The following is a 26,043-nucleotide window of genomic DNA, read 5'->3' as shown; positions in this document are numbered from 1 at the left end:
TGGGTGACCTTAGCCAGAGTCGCTGGTGCTCCGTCTTCTTGGCCCCTAGGCCTTGTGCATTGAGGAGAGGTTAGCCCCCGGCTCAAGTGAACACCTGAGAGTAATCTGTTGTCAAAACCTGAACAGGAATGTCTGGGCTATTCGTAGCCTATCCTTTCCAGAGACTGGAAAGAGCGTGAGTTCCATAGACTTCCCCAGTCAGTGTCATCCAGGGCAGCACACACCTTCAAGGAACCAAGACCGGAGCCACTAGGTTCCTTTAGCCAAGGAGCCAAGGGGGCTTCCTGTCTTCCCTGCACGCTGCAGGTCAAGACAGATAACGGATGTGCCCCTGCCAGTATGAGACCAAAAGCTGCTAAGCACGCATTCAGTCGGAAGGCTGGAACCAGGGCCAGCTGTCACTTTGGCCCCTTTTTCTCTTTAATTTCCTTCTGACAGACAATCCTACTGGGAAATCTCTTTGGCTTGGCTGCCTCTTTTTGATTCTTCACTGACAATTTCTGTGTGTGAGCCTAGAGGCTGAGCAAGGGCAGGCCACTGTGCCACATGGGGTTTCACAGGCTGTGGCTTGTGGTCTGCCATTGGCTGCTGACCACTGCGAAGCCGGGAAGGAGGGAGCCATTTAGCCAAGGCTTTCTCTGTAGACTGTGTTTTGCGTATCAATGACCTCAGTGGCCTTCTTGAAGAGCGCCATTGAGGTCGGTGATATGCAGGTCAGGGCCCAAGGCCAAACTCGGCGGTTGGCCAACCAACCAAGGGAGGTCTGTGGTGCACAGGGCTGACTTTCCCTGTGGGCCCATCAGAGTTGGGCCTCTGCCTTGTCAGGAGAGCCAAGAAGATAGGATTAGAGGCTCAGGGGCCCTCTGTATTGCCCACATTGATCTTCTGTACTTGTCCAGGAGTTACACCGGCACTGTCCACCATGAGAGAAGGCCACAGGACTGCTGTGCTGGACAGTGGCATCACTGACAGCTGTGACAGTGCTGATGTGAGAGCATTCTTATGGAAGAGGCTAGAGTGGGGCTCTGCTCACAGGCTGTGGGTTGGCAGATAATGTAGCTTAGAACAGAAGGTACTGGGGGACCAGCATCCTTTGGCCAGAGCTGATGTGAGGCTGTTGTGCAGGTGATAGCACTTGGCTCCTGCCTTCGAGGCCTGCATGTCTTCAAGGTGTGGCATGCATATCTGCTTTGTCACGGAAGTACCTGTGTCTGCTTCAGCACAGTCCCAAAGTGTGTGCTACATTTTGACTCTTGGGTCATAGCCTTGAAAACAGCCGACTCTGGGAGAGTGACTGACAAGACGGGTCTTCCTGTGCGAACTGCAGGCTCTGTCCTTTGTTCAAACCTGGTCGTGTCAAGTTCCTGTCTGCAGTCAGGGATGTTAGTCTGGAGGATCTGTAGGTTTGGGATGCACAGGAGAACTCTGTGTCAGGGCTCAGACAGTTGAGGGCCATGTTCTGGGAGTTGAAGCCTTGGAGGGCAAAGGCCCACCTCTGACAGGGGTGTCCTCCTTTTAGTCCTATGTAGTGGCAGAAGCCGAATTGGGGAGTGGGGTTGCCGCACCACAGTTGCCCTACCACAGTGGGCGTGGGTGCGTAATGCCGAATCTTTGTTCTTTGTTCCAGTCAGCTGTTGGCCACGAGTACCAGTCAAAGCTTTCCAAGCATTGCTCACAAGTGGACTCAGTCCGGGGCTTTGGAGGCAAGTTTGGTGTCCAGATGGACAGGGTGGATCAGGTGAGTGACAGGGCCAGGCGCTGCAGGCTTCCTGCCACAGCTGCAAGCTGCTGTTGTGGCTGCCCTTTTGGGCCATCAAAGCAGTATACAGGTGCCCTCTGACCCCATGGAACTGCAGGAAGAGTATCTAAGTAAGAACTTACAGAACTTACAAGCCTTTCTGGCCTGTGGGAGGGATGCTGACTGTCCAGTGGGGAACAGGCGGTGACATGAAATGACAGGCCTGGATGTGCTTGTTGCAGGCCTCCACATGTGCCTAGCCTTTGCCTCAGTTCCCAGTATAGCACCAGGGACCTTTTTCATTGTCTCCCCTGGATGGATGTGATTGACAGGTAATAGAGCCCTCCCTCAGTGTGGGCTTGCTGAGCTGTGGTCTTAGTGTCCAGATGCTCTTTAGTAAGCCTGAGGCTGTCAGTGGAGCAGGGAAGCACACCTCTTTCAGTGCGTGTCCTGCCTCAAAGACATAGTAGCAGGGTCTATCTATCCCTGTGGCTGAGATGCAGGGTCCTAGTCTAGGTCACACAGGAAGCAGAGTGAATGCTTGAAGGTAGGCCACCATATGGTCCCATGGCAGCCCTACCATCTTGTTAATGTTCTCAGTAAAGCTTGTTTGGAAGTATGTGTGGCAGGGAATTAATTCTAGATCAGCATGCTGTGCCTAGAATAAGTCATTCAAGCTGGTGCTGAGAGCCTGCGGGTGCTGAGGGAGCCTGCACGTGCAGTGATGGTTATATCTGTTCTTTGCCTAGAAAACAAAAATTCAAAAATTCACATTGTTTAAGCCTGGCTTACACCTGTATTCCCGCACCTAAGAGGCAGAGGCAGGAGGATTGCCATGAGTTCACAGTCAGCCTGGGGTACAGAGTGAGACCCTATATTAATAAACAAAAAACCCAACACTCAAGGCTGGGGAGGCTCAGATGTCAGTGTACAAGCATGAGGACCTGTGCTTAGACCCCAGCACCCACATAACAAACAGTCCCAATGTTGGGGGTGTGGAGGAGGGAGGTGGATTGCTGGAACTGGTTGGCTACTAGCCTGGCTCTAGGTTCAGTGAGAGACGCTGTCTCAAAGGAGTAAGGCAGACAGAGAGAGAGCAGTGCACCCAGCATCCTCCTCTGGCCTTTGTACTTGTGTGACACTCAAACCTTCCCTAAACCAACGTAACCAAACTTTATTCTCTGTGTGCCCTGGGTTCAGATGGGTCATCTTTGTGGTGCTTCAACTGCAGTTTTTGTTTTTGTTCTGCAGTCTGCCGTAGGCTTTGAATACCAGGGGAAGACGGAGAAGCATGCCTCCCAGAAAGGTAAGGGGAGTGCTGATGGAGCCTGGCGGCAGGACGAGGCGGGGAGGCCTCCGCTTTCTGCTTTGGGCTCCAGGGCCATCTGGTTATGGTAGGGTGTATGTCCTCGATATACCTGGTACACACAGAGCCCTGTGTCCCCTGTCAGTATCTGCTGTTTCTAGTGGAAGCTGCTTTCTCTGTGCCTGAGCAGAACAGTCCAGCATCAGCTCTCTGGCATTGTGGATGAATATCCACTGCAAATATCCCTGAAGATAAGAAACCAGAGTTGTGGGCCAGTATTGTCAATACTGTGCCCTGAAACATGAGAAAGAGAGTGCTTGGTTTTCCTGATGTCACATGTGTCTGGAGCCTTTTTTTTTTTTAAGGCAAGTCGTTTCTCTACAGTACCCAGTGCTTTGGTTTGGTTTCTTTTAAGATAATGCCGTGCTATCAAAGGCTGGCTTTGAACTCAATAATGCTCCTGCCTCAGCCTCATAAGTGCTAGGATGGCAGGTGTGTGGTACTTGACCTGACTGAATTGTCATTTTTGTTTATTTTTGAGACAGGGATTCATTCTGTAGCCCAGACTGGCCCAAACCTCACTAACGAAGCCCAGGTTGGCTTCCAGCTCCTGGCAATCTTTTGCTTTAGTCTCTGAAGTACTGGGACAGGAGCTGTATGCAGCCTGGCTGTGGCCAGCCAGTCAGTTTTTAAAGTGGGCAGACGCCTTCATTTCTTTGTATCCCCCCTCACTTATTTATTTTATTTGAGCATTTTTATTTACTTTGTGGGAGACAAGCTCACGGGGTCTGTCCTCCCCTCCCAACACGTGGATCCCGGGGAGGGAACTCCTCAGGCTTGCTGGCAAGCTCCTTTACCTGTGCTGCAGTCTCAGTGGCCCCTGCTTTGGTTTCTTGAAACAGGATCTCACACCGTAGCCCAGGCTGACGATTCCTGGTGTGAACTGGCCACAGCCCATTCATCCTCTCAGTACAGAACAATCATGCAGTGGTGGAAAGGGATCTGAACTCTGTCTGTACAAAGCTTGAGGGTGTCCAGCATTATCTAAAGGATGCGAACCCTTCCCTTAAAATGTACACCACGTCCCTGGGGAGTCTTAACTCTTGCTGGCCGCTGTCTTGTCTCCTCAGACTACTCTAGTGGCTTCGGCGGGAAGTATGGTGTGCAAGCCGACCGTGTGGACAAGAGCGCCGTGGGCTTTGACTACCAGGGCAAGACGGAGAAGCACGAGTCACAGAAAGGTGTGCCGGGGCCTTGGGCTCCTTTGTGGATGAGGGTGCTCTTTTCAATCTTCTTATCCCTCGACTTTGTTTCCATCTGTTTTTCTTTATTTGAGGTGTATGGGTGTTTTGCCTGCATGTATGTATGTGTACTCTATGCGGAAGCCAGAAGAGGGTGCCACATCCCCTGGACCTGCATATATGGATGGTTGTGGGTGGCCGTGTGGGTGTTAGGAACCTGCACTGGGTCCTCTTAACCATTGACCGTCTCTAGCACAGCAGTTCTCAACCTGCGGCTAAGACCCCTTTAGGGTCGAACAACCCTTTCACAGGAGGAGCTGCATTACAGGGCTGCAGCGTGAGGAAGGTTGAGAACCACAGTCTCATTCTGTAGGCCAGGAACTCATCATGTACCTTCACACTTGACCCAGTCCTCTTGACCCAGTCCTTTGAATGTTGGAATTCCAGGTGTGACCTGTATGGGGTTTTAGGGATTGGTCTGAGATTGGCACACTCGTGTGGCAGGCACCTTTTTGTGTTTTTATTTTTGTTTGTTTGTCTTGAGGCAGGTCTCTATTATGTAGCGCTAGCTGTCCTGGAACTCACTGTGTAGACTAGGCTGGTCTGGAACTCATGGAGATCCTCCTGTCTGCCTTCCAAGTGCCTGACTTGTGGGAAACGCCTTTCCTTGTACCTGCTGAGCCATCTTAAAGCCCTCCAACCCCCTTCTTTTTCTGTTTTTAGAGATTGGGTTTAGCTGGGTAGTCTGTGTTGACTTGGGGACAGGGACTAGGAGTGTAGGTTAGTAGCAGAATACGAGGCTCTGGATCTGATCTCCACATCCTCCAAACTCCTATAATTTTGACAAATTTTGCCAAAAGGTCCTGCTAGGCCACGCTGACTTTCTCCTTCCACGTGTGTGAAGAGCACCGGAGCTTGGTGTGTACAGAGGCTGCTGCCAGAGCCAGTCTTCCCCATGCTGTTGGCTTTTGTGCCCACATGCCTCAGTTCTGTTTGGTGTTTGCTGCTGTTTGAAAGCCAAGAGCTTGTATCAAAAAGAAACCCTTGGATTTCTCTTACAAAAACAAAAATAAAGAAACTGTCTGGGATTCAGCACAGTGGTACAAATGCTTGCTGTGCAAGTATAAGGACCCAAGTTAGAACCCTCAGATTTCACGTGAAAACTGAGCACGGCATGTAGAATGGGTGTCTGTGTTCCCAGTTTATCTGTTGGGAGGCAGAGACAGGAGAATCTCTGAAGCTCATGAGCCAGCTAGCCTGACATACTCGGTAGAAGACCAATAGAGACCTTGTCTCAAACACACTGGAAAATGAGGACCTAAGGTTGTCCTCTGACAGCCACATGAACCTGTGCGCGCGCGCGCGCGCGCGCACACACACACACACACACACACACACACACACACACACAAGTTCTGGCCATGCTGGCTTGGCGTTATCCCTTGAAATGGGCCAGTATGCTTGGGACCTGCATAGCTGTGGCTGGCTGCCTTCCTTGGGCTCTTCCTTGGGCTGGGCGTGCAGCTATGACTTCACACAGGTCACTGTGCTTCTCTTTCCCTGGGGCCAACCTTAACTTAGGCTATGTGTGCTGAGCATTCTGTGCTGTCCCAGCCTGTCCCAGAGGCTGCTTGTACTTCTGGTTGGCTGTGGCACATAGGTCTATTGCCTAGGGCTTCTCCTAGAGGGCCTAATAACCTACAGAAATCATGCTATGATAGGTAGGACAAGAGTGACATGTTATGTGACCTTGTCAGAGCAGAGCCTGCGTTTCTAAAAGATTTTCAACATGTATTCTTGTTGTAGGAGGTTTTTTCTTCCTTCCCTATGGATCCCTGAAATAATGACTCATGAGACCGATTATTATCTTACAAATGCCTAGGCCATATGTCTAAGGCTCTTCTCTGCTTGCTTGTTACTCAGAATAACCAATTTATATTATACTGCATTCTGCCACGTGGCTGACTACTTCTGCTCAGCCACCATCCATCTGTCCATCTCACATCCTGATGGCTGACTCTCCTGCACCTGGCTCTCCCAGAATTCTTTCTGCCTGCCGGATGTTCCTCCTCCCACTTCCTGCCTAAGCTATAGGCCATCAGATTTAATATTGACAGATGCTACATTTGCACAGTACACAAGATATTCCTTCTACATAATCTGTGTTTCCATTGTTTTTTATGCGTATGAGTGTTTGGCCTGCATGTATGTCTGTATATTACCACGTGTGCCTGATAATCTGTGGAAGCACGAAAGAGGACGTTGAATCCCCTTGAACTAGAGTCATGGATGGATGGTTTTGAGTCACCACATGGGTGCTAGGAATCAAATCCAGGTTTTCTGGAAGAGCAGTCAGTGCTCTTAGAAGTACTGAGCCATCTCTCTTTAGCCCTAAAGATTTTTCATTTCTTTGTTTTTTTATTTTTATTTTTTTTTCTTAATGCATGTATGCTGGGTGTGTGTGTGTGTGTGTGTGTGTGTGTGTGTGTGTGTGTGTATGACATGTGAGTTCTAATGCCTTCCAAACCCAGAAGAGGGCATCAGATCTCTTGGAACTGAAGTTATGGTCTTGAGCCACCATGTAGTTGTTGGTGAGCCACTGTGTGGGTGCTGGGAGCTGAACTCGGGTCCTCTGCAAGAGCATCTAGTGCTCTTAACCGCTGAGCCTCCTCTCGAGCCCCTTGTATTTTTCTTTTAGTTGGTTTGTTTGTCTGTTTTTCAGACAAGATCTCACTTTATAGCCCTGGCTGGCTTTGAACTCAATGTATATTGGAAGTTGACTTCAGATTCTTAGCAATCCTTCTGCCTCAGCCTCCTGTGTCCTGGGATAGAGGCATGAGCCACCACACTTGGGCTCTCTCTTCTCACCATGTGAATCCCAGGGATCGGGCTCAGATCATCAGGCTTAATGACAAGTGACTTTACCTGCTGAGCCATCTTGACAGCCCACATTTTACCTTCTTAAGGACCGTATAATGCGTCCGTTAAATTTGTTGATGGCTTAATTCTTTATATTTATTCATTTTGTGCACGTGTGTGGATGTGCAAATGTATGGAGGTCAGATGCAACTTTGAGAAGTTGGTTCTCTGCTTAAACCATGGGGGTCCTGGGGATTGAACTCAGGCCTTCACACTTGGCAGCAGGCACCCCCTAGTCTTCTGACCGGCCCTGTTGCTAGTTTTTTTTTTTTTTTTATTGTTGTTGTTTTGTTTGTTGGGTGTTTTTTTTTTTTGGGGGGGGGGTTGGAGTTTCTCTGTGTAGCATTGGCTATCCTGGGATTGCTTTGTAGACCAGGCTGGCCCTGAACTCACAGTGATCCTCCTGCCTCTGCCTCCCAAGAGCTGGGATTACAGGTGTGCACCACCATGCCCACCTGTTGGTAGTGTTTTTATATGGTGTTGTTCTTGTTTCAGATTACTCCAAAGGTTTTGGTGGCAAATACGGAATCGACAAGGACAAAGTGGATAAAAGTGCTGTGGGCTTTGAGTACCAAGGCAAAACAGAGAAGCACGAGTCCCAGAAAGGTACCTGCCACTTCATCTTATTCCAGCTGGCCCCTCTCAGGATGATAGGCGTGGCCAGGGTGAAAACATCTGTCACTTGGAGTGTTTCAAATGGTCAGTCTAAGACAGCCAGTCCCAGCCTGTGGTTATATAAGAGCTCAAACAATGGCCTCATCTTTGACTCTAAGCCCCAGGGTTGCTTGTAGCAGTGTTCTGTCACTCACATCTGCCTGTGTGTGATGAGACCTTGTGGCCTCAAGGGCCACATGCGTCGGCCCTGCCTGTCTAGTCACACTCCTAAGATATGGTCATCTGGAGGAGGTGTCAGCCAGGGTCCATCCCAGCTGTGCCCGAGTGAAGCTTGAGTCTAGTGAAACGTGTCTTCTTGCATCTGAAACCTGCTTCTTCCCCCATGCTGGGCTGCGCAGTAACGCCAGGGTATGGCTTTCTGTTGTGCATGTAGACTACGTGAAAGGGTTTGGAGGAAAATTTGGTGTGCAGACAGACAGACAAGACAAGTGTGCCCTTGGCTGGGACCATCAAGAGAAGCTGCAGCTGCATGAGTCCCAAAAAGGTACCTTCTCTGGCCTGGCCCCCTGCTTTCCTCAAGGGCCTCTGGGAAGCTATGTTCGGTCCTCAGTCGGTCACGTGCTTCGTGTCAGCCGTGCTTCTGTCTGAGTGTTGTCCACGTCTCTTCTAATTTCAGAAGTCCCTGTAGGTGGCGGATGGGGAGGGTAATCTTGCCCCAACCCATCTCCTATGCCACCTTACGAGGGCTGCAGCTACCAGGAACCTGGTTACTGTGGCTCCATAGGGGGCCTTCTGTCCTCTGGGTTGTCCTCTGGGTTCCTGGGTTCTCCTTTGTAAGGTGGGTTATGGCATGTGGAAGGCACACTTCTTTCAGTGGTGCTGGGGATGGAACCTGAGGCCTGCTCTCTGCTGGGCAGATTCTGTCTACCTCAGCCTTCCCTCACATCTGTTCTAAGCGGGACTGTTTTCTTGTTACAGTGGGAACTTGTCCCAGGGGAAGCTGGGTTGAGGAGGGTAAAACCCTTGTCCCTGTCCCTGTCAGGGCCAGCACAGGGAGTGGCCATGGTAACTCCTCTGCTGTCCCTCTCCTGCCATCAGCCTAGGCAGGACATGCAGGCAAACCTTGAAGCCTAGAGTAGCGCTGACTAAACTTTACATTAACTATCCAGTTCTGAACCTGCTTCTGGGTCTCAACTGAAGTGTGCTGACTCCTAAGTTTGTTCGTTAACCCTTTGGTCAGATCAGAGCTCTTGCCATCTGAACAGGGTGTACTCGACCATCACACATGCTCACGAGATTCTAACCTGGCTGTTTCCTCTCTTGGTCATGTTCCCCACTGTGTTGCGTGGATCTCCAGACTATAAGACTGGTTTCGGAGGCAAATTTGGTGTTCAGTCCGAGAGGCAGGACTCCTCCGCTGTGGGGTTTGATTACAAGGAGAAATTGGCCAAGCACGAGTCCCAGCAAGGCACAGTTGCCCCTGCCTCCTCCCAGCAGCCATTGCAGTGCAGCTGACTTGCATAGACTTCAGGGCTCAGCGCAGTGCCTGTGACAGTTCCCTGTGCCACCAGCTGCCAGGGGTGTCCTCCACCCCTAGAGCAACATCCTGGAGCTCAGTTCCTTTCCTCCACACCCCTGTTTTTTTCCCCCCCCCCCCCTGACCTTTAGGGTTCAGATTAGGAGGGTCTCTGTAGCCCAGATCAATCTAGTTTCTGCAGTGGACAACTCTGGCCTCATTGATGCTGACCACCAGAGCCGAATGTCTGAACTCCTCCTCATTGCCTCTGACCTACAGGGAGGTGGGTTGACTCCTCCCAGACCTGCTATTAACCAGACGCCAGGGTCATGGAGAAGGAAAGACAGGCGTGTTTCATGTGGTCTCTGTCTTTGCAGTGGCGTTTTGTTTGGCTTTGTTTTTTGGCCAGTTGTAGAAAGTTTTTGTGTTCAGAGTTTCAGAGTTTTTTGTTTGTTTGTTTGTTGTTTGTTTGTTTTGATTTTTTAGCCACATTATCTGTGTAGCATCTCCACCCAGAGCCACACCGTTTGTGCACACTGGGCCCATGGCTGAGACAGGCAGGTCGAGGCATACCCTGGGGATGTCTATGGCTGTTACAGTTTTTCTCTGCTTGAAAGATCAGACCTGGGTCCCAGAACCCAAGTGTCCAGGCAGAGGCACGTCTCCCGGAATCAGGGTGGAGTGTAGGCTCCCAGGTGCCGTCAGGCCTGGAGTGAATATTCTTAGTGCTGGTCCAGCAGATTGCATGGAGGTGGCCATTGTCCCTGTGATGTCGAAGCTGCATGGCTGTCACTTTCATGTGTTTGTGTGTGTGGCAGCGACAGACAGACCTGTCTGGTGGCATTTCGACACAGAGTCTTTTTTTTTTTTTTCTTTTAAAAAGCAAGAGAACAAAACTGCGGTGGGGGCTCTGTTTAGTGCCCAGTAGAGCAGGCGCCCAGGAAGCGATGAGAATAAGGCCCTGGCTGGTGCGAAGACTGTGCTATACAAGTGTGCACTGCAAAGGCCTGTCCTGTGCCCTCCCTCCTCGGCTTCCTTCCCGCCAGCCTGCTGCCCGTCCCCTCCTTATCCCCATTCCTGGAAGCATGCCCGCACCTCTCCTGCTCCCTGCCTGCACTGGGCACTGTGGTTAGACAGCTGGCCTTGCCAGGAGAGCCTGTCCTCAGGCAGCTTTCACGTCCCTCTGCTCTGGTTTGTGTCCCCGGGCTGTTCGTGGACCCACGTGCATGTGCCTGCCGTTGCTCGCTCGTGCTCAGCCTCACATAGGTCTTGCCTTTCCCACCTTCTAGACTATGCCAAAGGATTCGGCGGGAAGTATGGGGTCCAGAAGGATCGGATGGACAAGGTAAGGCCGCCGAGCTCTTGTAGGGATGTCCTTCGGAGAGCCCTTGGCTCGCAGCACGGGAGGTCTGTCCACAGCAGTAGGCATGTGTTGTTCCATGACCCTGGGGTGGTCGCCTGGGAACTCTGCATACCTCGTGTAGCACACTCTGTTTCATATTGTGTCTCACACTTGGGGCCGAAGCCAAGCAAGCTGAGTACCTGCTCACAGCACAGCAGTGACTAGAGGGGATTTCAGGTGAAACCCAGGCACTTGATGCAAGGGTCTTGAGGACATGTTGAGCTGTTTGAACTTTATTAGTAGTAGGTCAGGCAAGAACCAGCTCTTGGTTGGCTAGCACTTTGGAAGAGCTTAGAGGCTGTATTTAGCCACCGACTGTCACCGCAGACAGAGGGGGCTGGACCATTGGTCTTGCTGCAGTTGCCCAGCAGGTGGGACACAGTGGCTCCTGGTCTGTCCTTTTTCACTCTTTCCTTCAGATGGGGTCTGGCTATGCCACCCAGGCTGGCCTGGGACTTGAGACCCCACTGCCTCGGCCTCCAGAGTCTGGCAGCGGGTGGCCAGTGCCATCCTGTCCAGCATGAAAGCACGCTGCTGTGGAAACAGTGTGTTCCCTCTTCCCAGATCCCCTCAGCAGCCTGTTGGTGCATCTAACCAGTTTCAGGACCCTGCGGGGTCGGCTGTGAGCCTGGTGAAAGCATTGTTTTCCTAGCATGTTCAGCTAGCAGCTAGAAGTGTTGAGTGTTGCTAGATAGCTCTGCAGGTTCTCCGGCGGCCTGGCAGGCCACTTTTCTCCACCTGAGGTGAGCTGCGTCTTCTCAACTGCACAGACGTTTGTTCTGTCCTTGGCTGTGGTCACTCACAGCATGAATCACCCACAGAGTTGTTCTTCCATTAGGCTTATAGCTTACTGTGCGCAACTTTCACCCCAGGAACCTTCTACCCGCACCCCACGTCTTACCAGGGCATCTCACAGGAGGTCCCGGGAGTGCATGGCAGAGCAGGTAGCAGTGATGCACACCTTTAATCCCAGCACTTGGGAGGCAGAGGCAGGTGGATCCCTAAGTTTGAGGCCAGCCTGGTCTACACAGTGAGTTCCAGGATAGCCAGGGCTACACAGAGAAACCCTGCCTCGGAAAAACAACAATGAAGAAACAAACAAACAAAACCCAAGTTATTGTGTGTATGCATGTATGTATGTAGGTGTGTATATTTGTGCATGCACATGTATGTACCACATAGTACATGGACATAGTACACATGGAGGTCAAAAGACAACTTGTGGGAGTTGGTTTCTACCATGTGGATTGCAGGGGTTGAATTAAGGTCGTTTGCCTTGGTGGCAGCTTCTTTATCCAACGACCCCCCTCACTGGTCCCTATGCGGCCAAGTTTTGAGGTTAGATTGGAGCTTATCTGCAAAGGTGGGGTAAGTGACTGAAGCGGAGGGTAATCTAGGACCTGGTTTAGCAGCAGAGTCAGTGCAGATGTGGAAGAGTGAGGGACAGCAATTCTAACCACATGGTTTTCTGCTGCGGGAAGGGGCCTGGGAAGCCTGTGGAACAACCAGCCTGTCCTTCACTGAAGGAACCTGAGTCCAGGCACAGTTGCACATACCTGTAACCCCATCACTTGACAGCGCTGAGAGTGGGGCTTGTGTGATTCTAGGCAGTGGTGGAGCCTTGCAGAGTTGGAAAACCCTTGTAGAGAAGATGAGGGTAATAAGCATTAGGCAGCAAGGGTGCTGACTCATTGGGAGGGGAGGGTCCTGCAAGTGTGCTGAGGGACACCCTTCAGGGCTTCACCTCTGCCAGTCAGCAGAGACTGAGCAGGGAGGCTGGGTGAGGTGGCAGGAGACCAGGTGTCTTGTGGCCAAGGGTCCTGTGGACATGAGGAACTGAGTGTGTTTGAGGCTGGCATTGAGGAAGTTGTGGTGTCTGTGGTTGGTGGTGACGGCAACCACAAAGATGGCGACCGCTAACTTTGTGCACTCAGTCAGGAAATGATGTGGTTAGGATTGTCTCTTTTGCCCCTGCCAGCCAGGTGTGGCCATTTTCTCTCTGTCTACTGTCCTGTGGAGGAGCCTAGGGTCCTTCCTGCCCAGGGGAATGTGGGGCAGGATCAGGGCCCAGGCTCTGCCAGGAGGCTGTCCCAAGAGCAGTGGCTTATCCCCATAGTGTTAGGGTAAGGTGTCGACCCTGATCTGAGCCTGTCTTCTCCTAGAAAGGAAAAGTGTTCCTCCATGGGGGCTTTGGTGAACCAAAGGACAGGGGTGGCCACTCTGTTGGACTCTTGGAGCCAGGCTATATGGAGAAGGAGACCGAGTGAGGGTTGTCATGGGCAGGGTAGAACAGCATCTGAGAGGGGAGACCCAGGAAAACGGGAATGGGGTTAAGAAGCTAGGTTGGGGCTGGCTTAAAGTTGAGGAAACCTAAGTATCACCCAGAGCATGCTTTAGAAAAAAGGGGGGTGTTGTGGTCCGGAAGGCAGGGCCTGGGTGAGTGATAGAAGGGAGTGGAGGGTGTGGAAATGGATCAGGGCTCCCCCAGGGGATTGCTGATCAGCCTCCTGGACACCTAGGTGAGGGTTGTTCTACAAGGTCAGGACGGAGTCAAGTTTAGGGCAGGGTATCTGGGAAGAGGAAAAGGGATAGTGAGGCAGCTAAGGTGGACACAGCTCTGACTTAGGGGTTCTCAGCTGGAAATGGCTCCATATGAGACATAGGCAAAGTGGTGGTTTGTCTCTGGTGGTCTCAGCTTCCTTGTGGAGGGGGATGGGCACGGAGACTGGAGAGGAGGGTCAAGCTGAGCGTAGCCCATCTGGAGCCGACTGAGTTGGAGGACCGTGTGCGTTCACTCGGGAGGGCCCTTGGACCGCCTTTAGCTACCCTTCCTCAGGTGGCACACGATGGCAGTAGTCAATGCCCGAACTCTGAATATCCAATTAGAAGCCACATAGCTGAGACTGTCACCGTGTCAGTGCACTGCCAGCCTGTGCCTAGGTTAGCTACTGGCTTCCTCGATCCCTACCAGAGTAACTCTGGAGCCCGTAAGCGTGGTTGAGGTGTGGGGTGTTGAGAGGGCACACAGAAGAGGGAGGAGGGGCCTGGTCAGATGACTCTGTGACCTACAGAGTCTCACAGTGACTCGTGTTCTACGGGCAGGAGCGTGCAACTGCATGATAATCAGTGAGTCTGTGGAAGGGGAGCCGAGCCCCAGTGAATCTGCAGAGTGCAGGATGGGGCAACAGCTCTGTGTCGTTGGGGTGTTTTGAAAGCTGGGGAAGCTCCCTCACATTCATTAGGTAAGAGCTGCCCTGGCTTGAAGGAACGAGGACAGTACCTCCTGATCCCTCTCTGTCTCCACAGAACGCATCTACTTTTGAAGATGTGGTCCAGGTGCCCTCTGCCTATCAGAAGACTGTCCCCATCGAGGCTGGTGAGTCCCGGCAGTCTGAAAGCACCGTGTGGTTCATGTGGTACAGAGCTAGTGCCCGTGCTCTCCCAGGCATGGCTGAGGGAGAGGCCTCATGTTGTGGGGTATTGGTGAAAGGTGCTGGTGACTGGGTTCTGGGAGCAGCCCATGTGTATCCCCAACACCTTTCTTCTCACTGGTCCCAGCTATAGCCTGAGGAGGTTGTAGCCAGAAGAGGAGCTATAGCCAGAAGAGGCTTCTCAGTCTGTTATCCACAAGCTTTTGTCCAGTAGCTCAGAAACAGGTCTCTTCAGGTGCCTACTGGGCATGTGAGGAGTGAGACGCATCCAGAGAGTGCCGTTTGCATGTAGGATAGAAATCCCCAGCTCACACCAGTAGGTAGTAACCATTGGCCACTGCAGATACAGGAGCAGTTCTTGGGGCATTTTGGTACATGAAAATCATCAGGGCCTTTTGCAAAGGCCTCTGCAGGCACCACTTGAGCTTGATATCTGCAGTCTGTCAGATTAGAAGGGTCCAGGCATAGTGGCATATGCTGAAAACCTCAGCACTTGGGAGGCTGAGGCAGGAGGCTTGCCACACGTTCCAGGCCAGCTTGGGTTCCATAGTGAGGCTTGGGCCAGACTAGACTATAGAGTGAGACCCTGTCTCAAAAAAGGGGGAGAAAGAATATTTTAAAATATTTTTAAAACAAGACTGTGAGGTGCTTAGATGTAGCAATATGGAAGTTAGCCTCAGTGTCAGACGGATGAGCAGGGTTCCATTGTCACAGGACCACAGGTTTCTCCTGCCTGCTGGGGCCTTCCACGGGAACAGGAATGACTGGGGTAGACATGGGGAGAGGGTGCTCTCAGGGAAGCTGCATGAGGCAGGGGATTCCCCAGGCTGTGGTCTCTGAACACTTCCAGAGCCTTGCTCACCAGTGGGTTGCTACCCGGACCTTGTCTGTTTCAGATACAGATCTGAGTAGCCTGTTACTCACCTTTCGTACAATCTGAGATGTCAGAGCTGTCAGCTAGCTCACTACAGGCTTTAAATGACAGCTGTATCGTATCAGTTAGGGATGCTTTTTGCTGTGTTGAACACCATGACCGAAAGCATCTCTGGGAGGAAGAGGCTTATTTCCACACCACCGCTCATCCCTGAAGGAAGTCAGGATAGGAACTCAGCACGGCAGGACCTGGAGGCAGGAGCTGATGCAGAAGCCATGGAGGGTGCTTACTGGCTTGCTCCCCATAGTTTGCTCAGCCTGCTTTCTTAATGAACCCAGGACCACCATTCCAGGGGCGGCATTACCTACAATGTGCTGAGGCCTCCCCCATTAATCAGTAATTAAGAAAATGCCCAGCAGGCTTGCCTACAGCCTGATCCTGATCTTTTTTTTTTTTTTTTTTCTTTTTTTTTGAGTCAGGGTTTCTCTGTGTAATACTGGCTGTACTGTAGAACTTACTCTGTAGACCAGGCTGGCCTTGAACTCAGAGATTCGCCTGCTTCTGCCTCCCAAGTGCTGGGAATGAAGGCACACACCACCCAGCTGAAGCCTGAACTTTCTTTCCTCATTCATTCGTTCATTCATTCACCCCCATACTTGGCTCAGCAATACATATTCTTTACCAGTCAGGCTCACCTTGGAGGAAATGCCTGCCAGACACTAAAACTTGCTTCTTAGGGAAAATGGTGTTCCTAGAACAAACCTGTTCACTTGCGAGCTTAGTAGTTCAGTAAGCCTCTTCCTGACACAGGCTTTCACTGGTCGTGACTGATACCCTGTCTGCTTTCATCACACAGAATGGGGGTGGGGAGGGTTATATTCAAGGATCCATAGATAGGATCCATTTATATTGAAAACCAATGCTTTTTTTTTTTTTCCATTTTAAAACTATTTTCCCTTCCATTTTTTTATTGTTGTTGTTGTTTATTTTTTTGGTTTTTTTTTTTTTGTTTGTTTGTTTCTTTTTTTGGTGGTGCTAGAGATGGAACCCAGGGCCTTGTGTATGCCAGGCAGGGCCTCTATCACTGAGCCACACCGCAGTTCCTCACTGGAGAATTTTAAGTCTTTTTCTCCTGCTGAGCCACATCCCCACCCAGCTGTCATGGTTACGGAGCTTAGCTTGTGCTGCTTGACTATGACAGTGTCTAGAATAACTGACCCAGACCCAGGGCTTCTGACACCCATCCATCTCCCTTGGGCTTTGTGTGTGGCTGGCTTAAGGTGAGTTGACTGTATTCTGTTGTTATGCTTCCCCCTAGGTGAGGATGACTTTGCTGTAAGGTCACCCTGGTGTGGCTTTTGTCCTGTTGAAGTGTTCTGAGACATCTGTGTCCTCTCTTCCCTCTAGTGACCAGCAAAACCAGTAATATCCGAGCTAACTTTGAAAACATGGCAAAGGAGAGAGAGCAGGAGGACAGGCGGAAGGCTGAAGCAGAGAGAGCTCAGCGGATGGCCAAAGAGAGGCAGGAGCAGGAGGAGGCTCGAAGGAAGCTGGAAGTGAGTAATGGTGCTGTGTCCTCTTCCAAGCCTAGCTGCCTCTGTTGAGTTTGCAGTGGGGCACACTGTGAGGAGGAAGTTCCTTTTCTGTCACTCTAGTCATTGCTTGGAGCAGAGGAAGTGGGTGTGGGGGAAGGGCTCTTTCCTAAAGCTTCTGATATACTTGCTTGCCACTGAGAGGAGTTTCTTTGCCCCCAGCTAGCTTCAGGAGGGTCTAGTAGGAAGCTTGCTTACAGGGTGAGGCAGACTAACTTGGTCACCCACTATCTGGACACCTTCAATCCTCAGCCCCCCTCTCTCTGGTCCCATGGCCACTTGTGTATGATGGCGATGGCTCTCCAGATTGGTTGAGAAGCAGAATCTTCAGTAGCTCATGCAAAGTAATCGATAAACATGAGATTCCATCTAAGCTGATGGACATTTCCTCCCAAGGAGGCATTGGACCTCCCAGGGGAAGACGTGTGGTTAAAGGAGATGCTGTGCAGTTGGCAGATGGCATGAAGATCATAGGCACTGACAGTGAGCCTGGAGTAGTGTGTCTTAGGACATGCGTGGAGGAGTGACTGTGAGTTTATAAAGTATACATCTCCTTGGGAGGCCCAGGCTCAGAGCGAGGGCTCACACCTCAGGTTTTGTTCATCCACAGAGCACGTGCAGCATACTACAGCGTTTTGTCTCCTTTTTAGAAGATTTCTGCAGGCTGACAGAGCCGTGTGGCTCTGGATAACTGCCTGGTTCCGGTATCCGATTCTCTTGATACTAATTCCTCTGCTGGGTGGTGCTCTTCTGCTCTACCTGCCTCATTTCTTAAACCATCTTCTCCTCTCAGTTTTGAAATGACGAGACTAGACCTGGCCTCCTTGTGCTTCAGAATCTGTGTGACTGTAAACCCTCTCTTCTTGGCACCCAGCTGGGTATAGGGAGAGCTGGGAAGAACCCCACAGCCTGTAGTTACAAATGGGTTCAACAGCCTGGCCTCCTCATTGTGCTAGAGGCTTGAACTGCCCAGAGTGATCCTGCCCCTAAGTGCACAGGACCACCAATGCCTGGGGTGTTTCATCTTTGGTGATTGCCATGGTTGTTCTAGTACTCCAGGACAGACAGCTTCCTGATTGCAGAGACTGTGTTAGATCTCTACAGTGTTTCTCTCAAGAGCACATAGTGTGACCATTGTTCTCCCTAGACAGAAGGGTAGAGGGTGGGGGTATGGAGTGGATAGGTGAAGTTCAGTCCTGTCTCTGGGCCTGACTGCAACCCTGAACATCTTCCATGGGGACAGGTAGATCTCAGTAAATTTCCCATGTTGCTGTCTGAGCTTGCTCCCCTAGTGGTTAGAACACCCCACATTTGGTGCTGGAGCCCTGAAGTCCAGGCATGCTGAGGTATGTTGCCCAGCTGTGGTCTCAGAGGCCTTGGGTGCTACCATCAGCATCTCTAGGCTGCACTGGCTCTTTGGCTTGGAGCTGCCTCCCTCACCTACCCTTTGCATTTCTCATCACTCCTCCTAGCTGTCTTTATTCCATCTTCCTCTTGTCAAGATTTTGGGGTGCCTCGGACCAACTCACAGCTGGAATGGTTTCTATTTTCTGGTTGGTGTTGTGTTACGGTCTTGGGAACCAGGATTTTGCCTTGTGGGGGCATGGTCTATGAAGAGCAGCCCACCTGTCTTCCCACATGCAGAAGCTACCCACTCAAAGGCCCCCGACATTCTTGTCCCATGGTAGCATTTTACTCAGAGTCCCAAACTGGGAAATAAGCAGAGAGCAAGATGGAACGGCGGCTTGATGCCACCCTGCACCTCTGTCCAGTGTCCCTGTCCACCGCACATCTCTGTGCATCTTGCCACCTTATGACCCAGGAGTGCCACAGGCCAGAGCCCTGTAGAAGGCATGAGTGTGTGACCCAGTGATCAGGGCTTTCTGCTCTCCCAGCAGGGGCCAAGCTTCTCACCGGGGTGCCACCCCTTTACAAAGTGGCAGGTATGACTTCTAGGCTGACCCGGTAACCATGCATTTGCTGTCCTTCTGTCTTAGGAGCAAGCCAGAGCCAAGAAGCAGACACCCCCTGCATCCCCTAGTCCTCAACCAGCTGAGGACGGACCGCCCTCCAGCCCCATCTACGAGGTGGGTAGTCATATGACTAGCTGGCTGCTCTAGCCTCCTGCAGACTCCCGTCACCTTCCCCTTCTGTGTCCCTGGGGCAAGGTGTCCCCATAGGTTGGCTATTCTTACCTTTGGGCAGCCCCTAGCACTGTGACCCTCCTTTCCCTGTGACTTCTGGGAGGATGCTGCATGCTCAGTGTGTTGGTCCTCCCAACTGTGCTCCCCCTGGTACCAAACCTCCCTTGGCCCTGAGACAGTGTTCTCCCATAGCCCCTTGAGCATCTTGTTCTCTGGTCCTTGTGGCTTCCTCACATGAAGCTCTGTGAAGTCCTTGTCTCATCCTTGCCTAGCATCTCCCACACTCTGCCTGGACTCGAGGCTCCCTCACTGAAATAAGCCCCTCTCCCCACAACCACAGCCCATGGATCCCAGCCAGTCCTCGCACTGCCCTTTCATTAGCTAGGTAACATTGCTCATGGGTGCTGGGACAGTGTGGACACCTTAGGCCTAGGGGTCCATTTCATCCCCAGGATTCCCTCTCCTACCATTGTCACTTACCCTGAATGACAGGCAGCTGTCCCCTGCCAGGTGGATGTGGCCTTGTAGCTAGTGGCCTAACCAACAGAGGCATTCCCACATAGCCAGGCCTCCTGCTGGGCCAGGTACCGAGATACTGGCTCTTTGATGAGGCTGTTGACAGTGCCGTTCTTAGGGGCAGGGATGGGTCCTGTGATCAACTGGGAACAGGAGCCAAGGGAATGCCTGAGGTGCTTTGGTGGAAAGATGGGGCAGGGTCCAGTGTGGAGCCATCAAAACAGGAACTGGCTATTAGCCTTGCAGTCTCCTCTGCCTGCCACCATCTTGCCATATGGGACTGGTCCTGGACCTGGGTGATCTCCTTGTGTCCTGTGGCAGCTTACTCTGCACATTTCCCCGCCACAGGAAGCTTCCTGTCCCTGCTCCCTGTGTATGAAGTTTCCATTCTTCCCTTGCTTTGTCTGACCATGGAGGTCACTTGTGAGTGGAGCTCTTCCGTCATAACATGAAAGATGTCTGTTTGTCTCTCCCCAGGATGCAGTTCCGTTCAAGGCAGAGCCGAGTTACCGAAGTAGTGAGCCGGAGCCCGTGTACAGCACTGAGGCCGCAGGTGTCCCTGAGGCCAGCAGCCAGCAAGGCCTAGCCTACACATCAGAACCTGTCTACGAGACCACCGAAGCTCCCGGCCACTACCAAGCAGGTACTGGACCCCACTCTAGCCATGCCAAGGGGAGGGAAGGTTCCTGAGAAACCCTCCCCGCGTTGTGCTCCCCAGGGAGGGTTGGCTTGCTGTGCAATTGTCCAGGAATTTGAGTTCTGTGTCACCTCCTAGACTGGGGAGGGCTAGATGTAGTGCTCCTATCCTGCAGTCCTGGGAGGGTCCATGCTGTGCTGCACGGATGGTTGAGGCTGCGGCGGGGAGGGATTTGTTGGCTTGGTGAGTCCTCCCTCGGAGGGCACTGCCTATTGCCCAGCCGCCTCAAAGGCCACATCTCCTCTACCCTAAAGATGAACCAGTGCCTGAGCAGGCAAACAGTGAGGTTTTTTTACTTTGAAAACAAGGTTCCAAGGAAATACTAGACCAAGGGCATTCTTCATCCCCCCTGTAGGGATGGATACAGAGTGTTTCAGCTGCTCTCAGCCTGGGGGGCCTAGAGCAGCCTTTGGTGCCAAGCCTCCACTGCCCTAGCCTCTTAGTGGCATCAGACTTTTTTTCATTCTCTGTCTTAGTCACTGTTCTATTGCTGTGACTGACTGTGACCAAGTCAGTTCTAAGGCATTTAATCAAGGCTTGCTTACACTTCAGAGGCTTGGTCTGTTATTTTTATGGCGGGGAGCCTTGGCAACAGGCCTAGCAGGCATAGTGCTGAAAAAGTTGAGAGTTATGTCCTGATCCCCAGGCAGGTTGGGAGAGGGACCTGCTGGGGCCTGGCTTGGGCTTTTGAAACCTCAGAGCCTACCACCCCCAGTGACACATTCCCTCAAGACCACACCTCCTAATCCTAATCCTTTCAAATAGTGCCACTCCCTGGTAACAAAGCAATCAAATATATGGGGGCCATTCTTTTTTTTTTTTAAGATTTATTCATGTATGTATAGGTGTTTGTATGTACATCTACACATCAGATTCCATGGGACTACATTCAAAGACTGTTATGAGCTGCCATGTAGGTGCTGGGAATTGAACTTAGAACCTCTGGAAGAGCAGCCAGTCAGTGCTTTTAACCACTGAACCTCTCTCCACCCCGAAAGAGCCGTTCTTATTCAAGCCATCACAGTCTCATTCAGTCTGTAGCCCAGGCTGGCCTACTTGTTTCTTGTCCATGTGGCTCTACTTCTCTATAGAAGTTGGTCAGAGTTGGTGGCTAAGCTTTTACTCTTGAAAACCAAGAACTGTCTTAGTCAGGGTTTGATGTGATAAAACACTGACCAAAGCAAATTGGGGAGGAAACAGTTTATTTGGCTCACACTTCACATCACTGTCCATTAATGGAGGAAGCCAGTCAGGAACTCTTAACAGGGCAGGAACCTGGAGGCAGGAGCTGGTGCAGAGGCCATGGAAGGGTGCTGATTACTGGCTTGCTCCCCATGGTTTGCTCAGCCTGCTTTCTTAAAGAACTCAGGACCACCAGCCCAGAGGTGATACTAATTAAGAAAATGTCTTATAGTAGGTTTTTTGTTGTTGTTGTTTGATTTTGAGGTAGGATTTCTCTCTGTAGCCCTAGCTGTCTTGGAGCTTACTCTGTAGACCAGGCTGGCCTCAGACTTAGAGATTCACCTGCCTCTGCCTATTCTGGTGCACCACCACCTCCTGGCTAAGTTCTTTTGTCCCTAGGAGGTCTCTGATTCCTCCATCCCAGCACCTACCACGTAGGAGCTCAGCTGCTATCAGGAGCTCTTTATTTTAGCATGTTTTTCCATCAGTCCTTGGTAAGTATGTTTGGAGGACCTGGCACATTGCTTAGCAATTCTGCTTTGCTTACAGAGGATGACACCTACGATGGATACGAAAGTGACCTGGGCATCACAGCCATCGCCCTGTATGACTACCAAGCTGGTAAGGCACTGACTATGGGCTGTGGCCACAAATGTCCCAGGTGAAGTTCCCAGCCATTCTCCTCCTGAGACCAGTTCTGGACACAAATACAAAGCTGTTTTATCTTTGCTTTTGAACCAGTGTCTGTTACCCAGTCTGACCTTGAACTCCCAGGCTTAAAACAATCCCTCTACCTCAGTCTTCCCATCGGGTGACACCTTAGGTGGACAGTACTGTGCCTGGGAACAATGTCTACAATTTATCTTGAAGTGCCAAGGATGCCCATGTCTGCCCCACCCCTTTGTCCATTATCTTCTGAATCCTTGGGTGTCTGAAACTGCAGAGCCTCCCTAGACGTGACAGACTCACTGTACAAACTGGGGACAAGGTTCCGCAAGAATTTACCCCACTCTCCCAGTAAGGACACCTCACACATGTGCTCAAGGGCTACCTTGCTCCGTTCGTCAGGGGCCTTTAGAAACAACAGGGTCCTCCCTGTGTCAAGTCAGCATGTCCATTCCTCCTGGCCTAGTCTTGTTATCACTTGAGCAGCATTTTACGGGGATGCATGTCTGGGACTCCCTCAACTCTTCAGGCCCCAGGCCCAGATGGCTTGATTCTCTAGTCCCCTTTCTTTCTAAACAGAGGCCTGGCATGTATTTCCTGTGCACACATGGGTTTTGTGACTTTTTGACCATCACCTCACATCTCTCTAGAGTCTAGATTTTCACGTATAACTTTAGCATCCCTCCGGCATCCCTCTCCCTTGCCCTTGTCATGTGTATAACCATGAAGATCCTCTCCACACCCCTCTCCCTTGCTGGGTAGGTGTCTCGGTCTCAGTTGTGATATCCTTCCACCTGGTCAGGTGATGTTTCCATCTGAGTTTCTCTCTGCTCTCCCTCCCTAGCTGGCGATGATGAGATCTCTTTTGACCCTGATGACATCATCACCAACATAGAAATGATTGACGATGGCTGGTGGCGCGGGGTGTGCAAAGGCAGATATGGGCTCTTCCCAGCCAACTACGTGGAGCTGCGGCAGTAGGGCATCCGGCCAGCACCGACCAGCACCAGCACGGGGTTCACACTACAGATCATCTGCGTGTATTTGAGTTGGTTTCTGTTTCTGTTTCTGTTCTCTGAAGGTGGGGAAGGGAATATACGTATTGCCTTTATATTTAATACTTCTGCTGATGCTTCAGGCCATGTCCTGCCACAGAATTTGCTAATATCTGATAATCGTGTTCATAGAGAACCTGGGTGATTACTTTCAGCATCCCAGTTTGCCAGGTTGACCGTGGTATGTAGCCACTTCAGGGTCTGTGCCTCTCCTGAGGTTGGTGGTACCTGTGGCCTTGTGTGCCCCGCCCTCCCCCATGGCAGTCGGATTCTCCAGAAGGCTCCTGGAGCGGCCACTCAGCGAGGGGGCTTTCTGGGGTCCAGTGTTTGGAAGAAGAGGAAAGGGGACCAAAGGAAAGTGAGGTAGCAGTGGAGGGGGATTCTGGGAGTCCTGGAGCGTTGACACTATGTGGGAGGTCCTGTCTGTCAGTGCTGACAACTTCAGCCAGGATCCCAGGCTTCCTGTACTCCGCCTCCTTATCTCATCTCATCTTGTACCTCCCCTGACGCCCTAGTCTTGGTTGAACCTCTTCTCTTGCCTTTCCTTCAAGTGTTACTTTCTCCTATCTGCATTCAAGGCCCACAGCACAAAGCGCATCTTAAGAGATGTGCTGGTCGCTCTCCTGGGCTTGGCTTGCAGCGTGGGAGTCAGCGGCAGGGTGTCCTAGCCCTGCTCACGACCCCTGAGGAGCCCAGAGTGTGCTGTGTGTGGCCAGCCACTTGGCTGGGCAGGCAGGCCAGGCAGGCTTTTCCCTGCAAGCTTCCAGAAGCATGCTCCCTGCGAGGGAGCTGTGTTCTTTTTATTTTGCCAAATCTGTTCAGTTAATCGAATGATTGATTGATTGGTTGGTTGATTGATTGAAGTGGCTGAAAGCAAGACTGGGAGTGAACTAATGCTGGGTGCCTGCTGCCCAGTTGCTTCCTGGAGCAACTGTCCCTAAGATGCTTTCAAGTCTTTGAGACAACAGGAGGCTGGGCCACGCTGATTGTGCACAGGCAGGCAGACAGCATGTCCTTATAGACGAGTCCCCACCACTGGGACACATGAGGCTCGATGCCTGTTTTCTCCCCATGTGCTTTCTTGCAGAATCCTTGCCTTTCTGTTGTTAGGTCAGGTTTTCTATATGAATTATCATCTGAAATTCTGTAGCACATCTCATAGGTATGGATTTTTTTAAATTAAATATTCCGAATAAACTTTTTTTGATCCATTTGCTGTGTGGTCTCCTGTAGTAATTGGTCTCCATGTTCTGCTGTTGAAGGTGGCATTGCGGCTGGGTTCCCACGGGGTCCAGCTCAGGTGTCCTTTATCAAGGCTGCACCGTCCCTTGCCAGGACAGCTGGGCAGCCCCAGCGCCTTGAAGGGCCGCTCCTTGACAGGTGCTTTTGGCTGACGTGCTCTCAGGCTGCCAGTTTCTCTGCCCGGGATCTGAGCAGGGAGAAGGCTCAGTTGGTAAAGTGCTTGCTGCATGTCTTAGGCTTTGTATTGTTACTGTAATAACACATCCTGGCAAAAACAGCCTTCGGGAGCAAGGCTTGTTTGGGCCACAGTTCAAGGGTCCATCATGGCGAGGAAGGCACGGCAGCAGGAGTGAAAGCAGCTGGTCCAGTCACATTTAGTCCTGCCCACAGTTAAGATGTCCTCCCACATCAGCTGACATATCAGATAGTCTCTGCAGGCAGGCCCAGAGGCCTACATTTCCAGTGAGTCGAGAGCAGTAGTTCCCAATCTTCCTAATGCTGCAACTGTCCCCTTAATACAGTTCCTCATGTCGTGGTGACCCCCCGACCATAAGATGATTTTTGTTTTGCTACTGCTGTGAATCATATTGTAATATGTGTTTTCCAATGGTCTTAGGTGACCCCTGTGAAAGGGTCATTTGACCCTTTGAGAACTGCTGGTCTAGGTCCTGTCACACTGAAAACACCTTCATAGTCATGAGTGAGTTCAGTCTACAGTACTCAGTTTGAAAAGCCAGGTGCACAGCCAGGTGTGGTGACTCACATCTTTCTTCCCAGGACTTGGGAGGCAAAGGCAGGCCGATCTGGTTCAAGGTCATCCTGGTCTACATAGTGAGTTCAAGGCCAGCCAGGAAAAAAAGGCAGGCTCAGAAGGGTGTGCGTGACTGTGATCCTGGGCATGTTGAGGTCTGAATTCCAGACCAGCCTTAGGTACACAGTGAGAGTATGTCTTTTAAAAAGCCACATGCAGGGTTTGAAAAGGAGACTTGGGGGAGCTAGAGCAATGCATCAGTGGTTAAGAACTTGTATTGCTCTTGCAGAGGACTTGAGTTCAGTTCCCATCACCCATGTTGGGCCAGACATGTAACCTCAGCTCCAGGAGATCCCATGCGTCTGGTCCCTGTGGGTACCTGCTCACACATGAAGATACCCATACACATAACTAAATCTTTTAAAAGCCAGATGCCATGGGATTTGCCTGTAATTCCAGCCTTGAGGAGGTGGAGATTGAAAGGTCTGTGGGGCTCACTGGCCAGCCAACCTAGTCCATTTGTGTATTCCATGTCTCACTGAGAGGTCTTACCTCATGAAACAAGGTGGACAGTTACTGGGGAGTGACATCCGAGGTTGATCTCTGACCTCTCTAAGTGTGGGGCAGACACACACACTCCTGAAGTAGCCTCTAAATGAATCCTGATGGTTGTGCTACAGCCAAAGGTATCATTTCTCCTCAGGGTGCAGTTCAGCAGTGTGGAGAGAGTAATGAGGAGGGCCTGTCTGGGCCAGCCAGGGTTAGCAGAGAAGCAGCGGGCAGATGAAGGGGTAACAAACCACTGGGACCTGCTCAGAGCTGCGTGCTGTGTGGGTCTCAGTGGCAAGGGGGCTGCTCCTCCAGCAGCTCCCAGGTGGATGTGCAGAGGACTCTGGGATATCAGCGGAAGCTGTTCTTGGCACCCCTGAAGCAGTGGGGCAACAATGGGCATTCATTTTCCAGAGCTGGGTGGCGCTCATGAAGGAGACAAGCCCAGAGACCCAACTCTTAGCTGTGGCCATTTCCCTTCTCAAGCTTTACATGGGGGAGCTGGTGTATGCACTGTTAGACCTGTAGATGCAGGAGTCACTGCTGGTGGCGATTAGCCCCAGCACTGGGGACACTGACCCCTCTGCAGCCTGGCTGTGACCATCTG

At 51.4% G+C, this 26,043-nt stretch overlaps 1 protein-coding gene across 3 annotated transcripts in view; it reads left to right on the top strand.

Annotated features, from left to right (window-relative positions):
* The window catches only part of Cttn (cortactin), a 33,027-nt gene extending 8,922 nt beyond the window's left edge, over positions 1–24,105 (top strand). Inside the window, exons 6-18 of one of the 3 annotated variants that reach the window (XM_021634003.2) lie at positions 1,628–1,738; positions 2,990–3,044; positions 4,175–4,285; positions 7,700–7,810; positions 8,253–8,363; positions 9,177–9,287; positions 10,625–10,680; positions 14,044–14,113; positions 16,450–16,598; positions 18,632–18,721; positions 19,772–19,937; positions 21,723–21,794; positions 22,684–24,105. In XM_021634003.2, coding sequence (XP_021489678.1) covers positions 1,628–1,738; positions 2,990–3,044; positions 4,175–4,285; positions 7,700–7,810; positions 8,253–8,363; positions 9,177–9,287; positions 10,625–10,680; positions 14,044–14,113; positions 16,450–16,598; positions 18,632–18,721; positions 19,772–19,937; positions 21,723–21,794; positions 22,684–22,820 — 1,350 coding nt within the window. In that variant the 3' untranslated portion in view covers positions 22,821–24,105. The remainder of the gene's footprint in view (positions 1–1,627; positions 1,739–2,989; positions 3,045–4,174; positions 4,286–7,699; positions 7,811–8,252; positions 8,364–9,176; positions 9,288–10,624; positions 10,681–14,043; positions 14,114–16,449; positions 16,599–18,631; positions 18,722–19,771; positions 19,938–21,722; positions 21,795–22,683) is intronic. The other 2 variants (XM_021634013.2, XM_021634022.2) reach the window with 2 other exon arrangements.
* Positions 24,106–26,043: the final 1,938 nt, after the last annotated feature.

This window comes from Meriones unguiculatus, chromosome 1 (assembly GCF_030254825.1).
Source record: "Meriones unguiculatus strain TT.TT164.6M chromosome 1, Bangor_MerUng_6.1, whole genome shotgun sequence".
Lineage (NCBI taxonomy): Eukaryota > Metazoa > Chordata > Mammalia > Rodentia > Muridae > Meriones > Meriones unguiculatus.
Note: the sequence above shows the minus strand (reverse complement) of the source record. Positions and strands in the feature narration are given on the sequence as shown.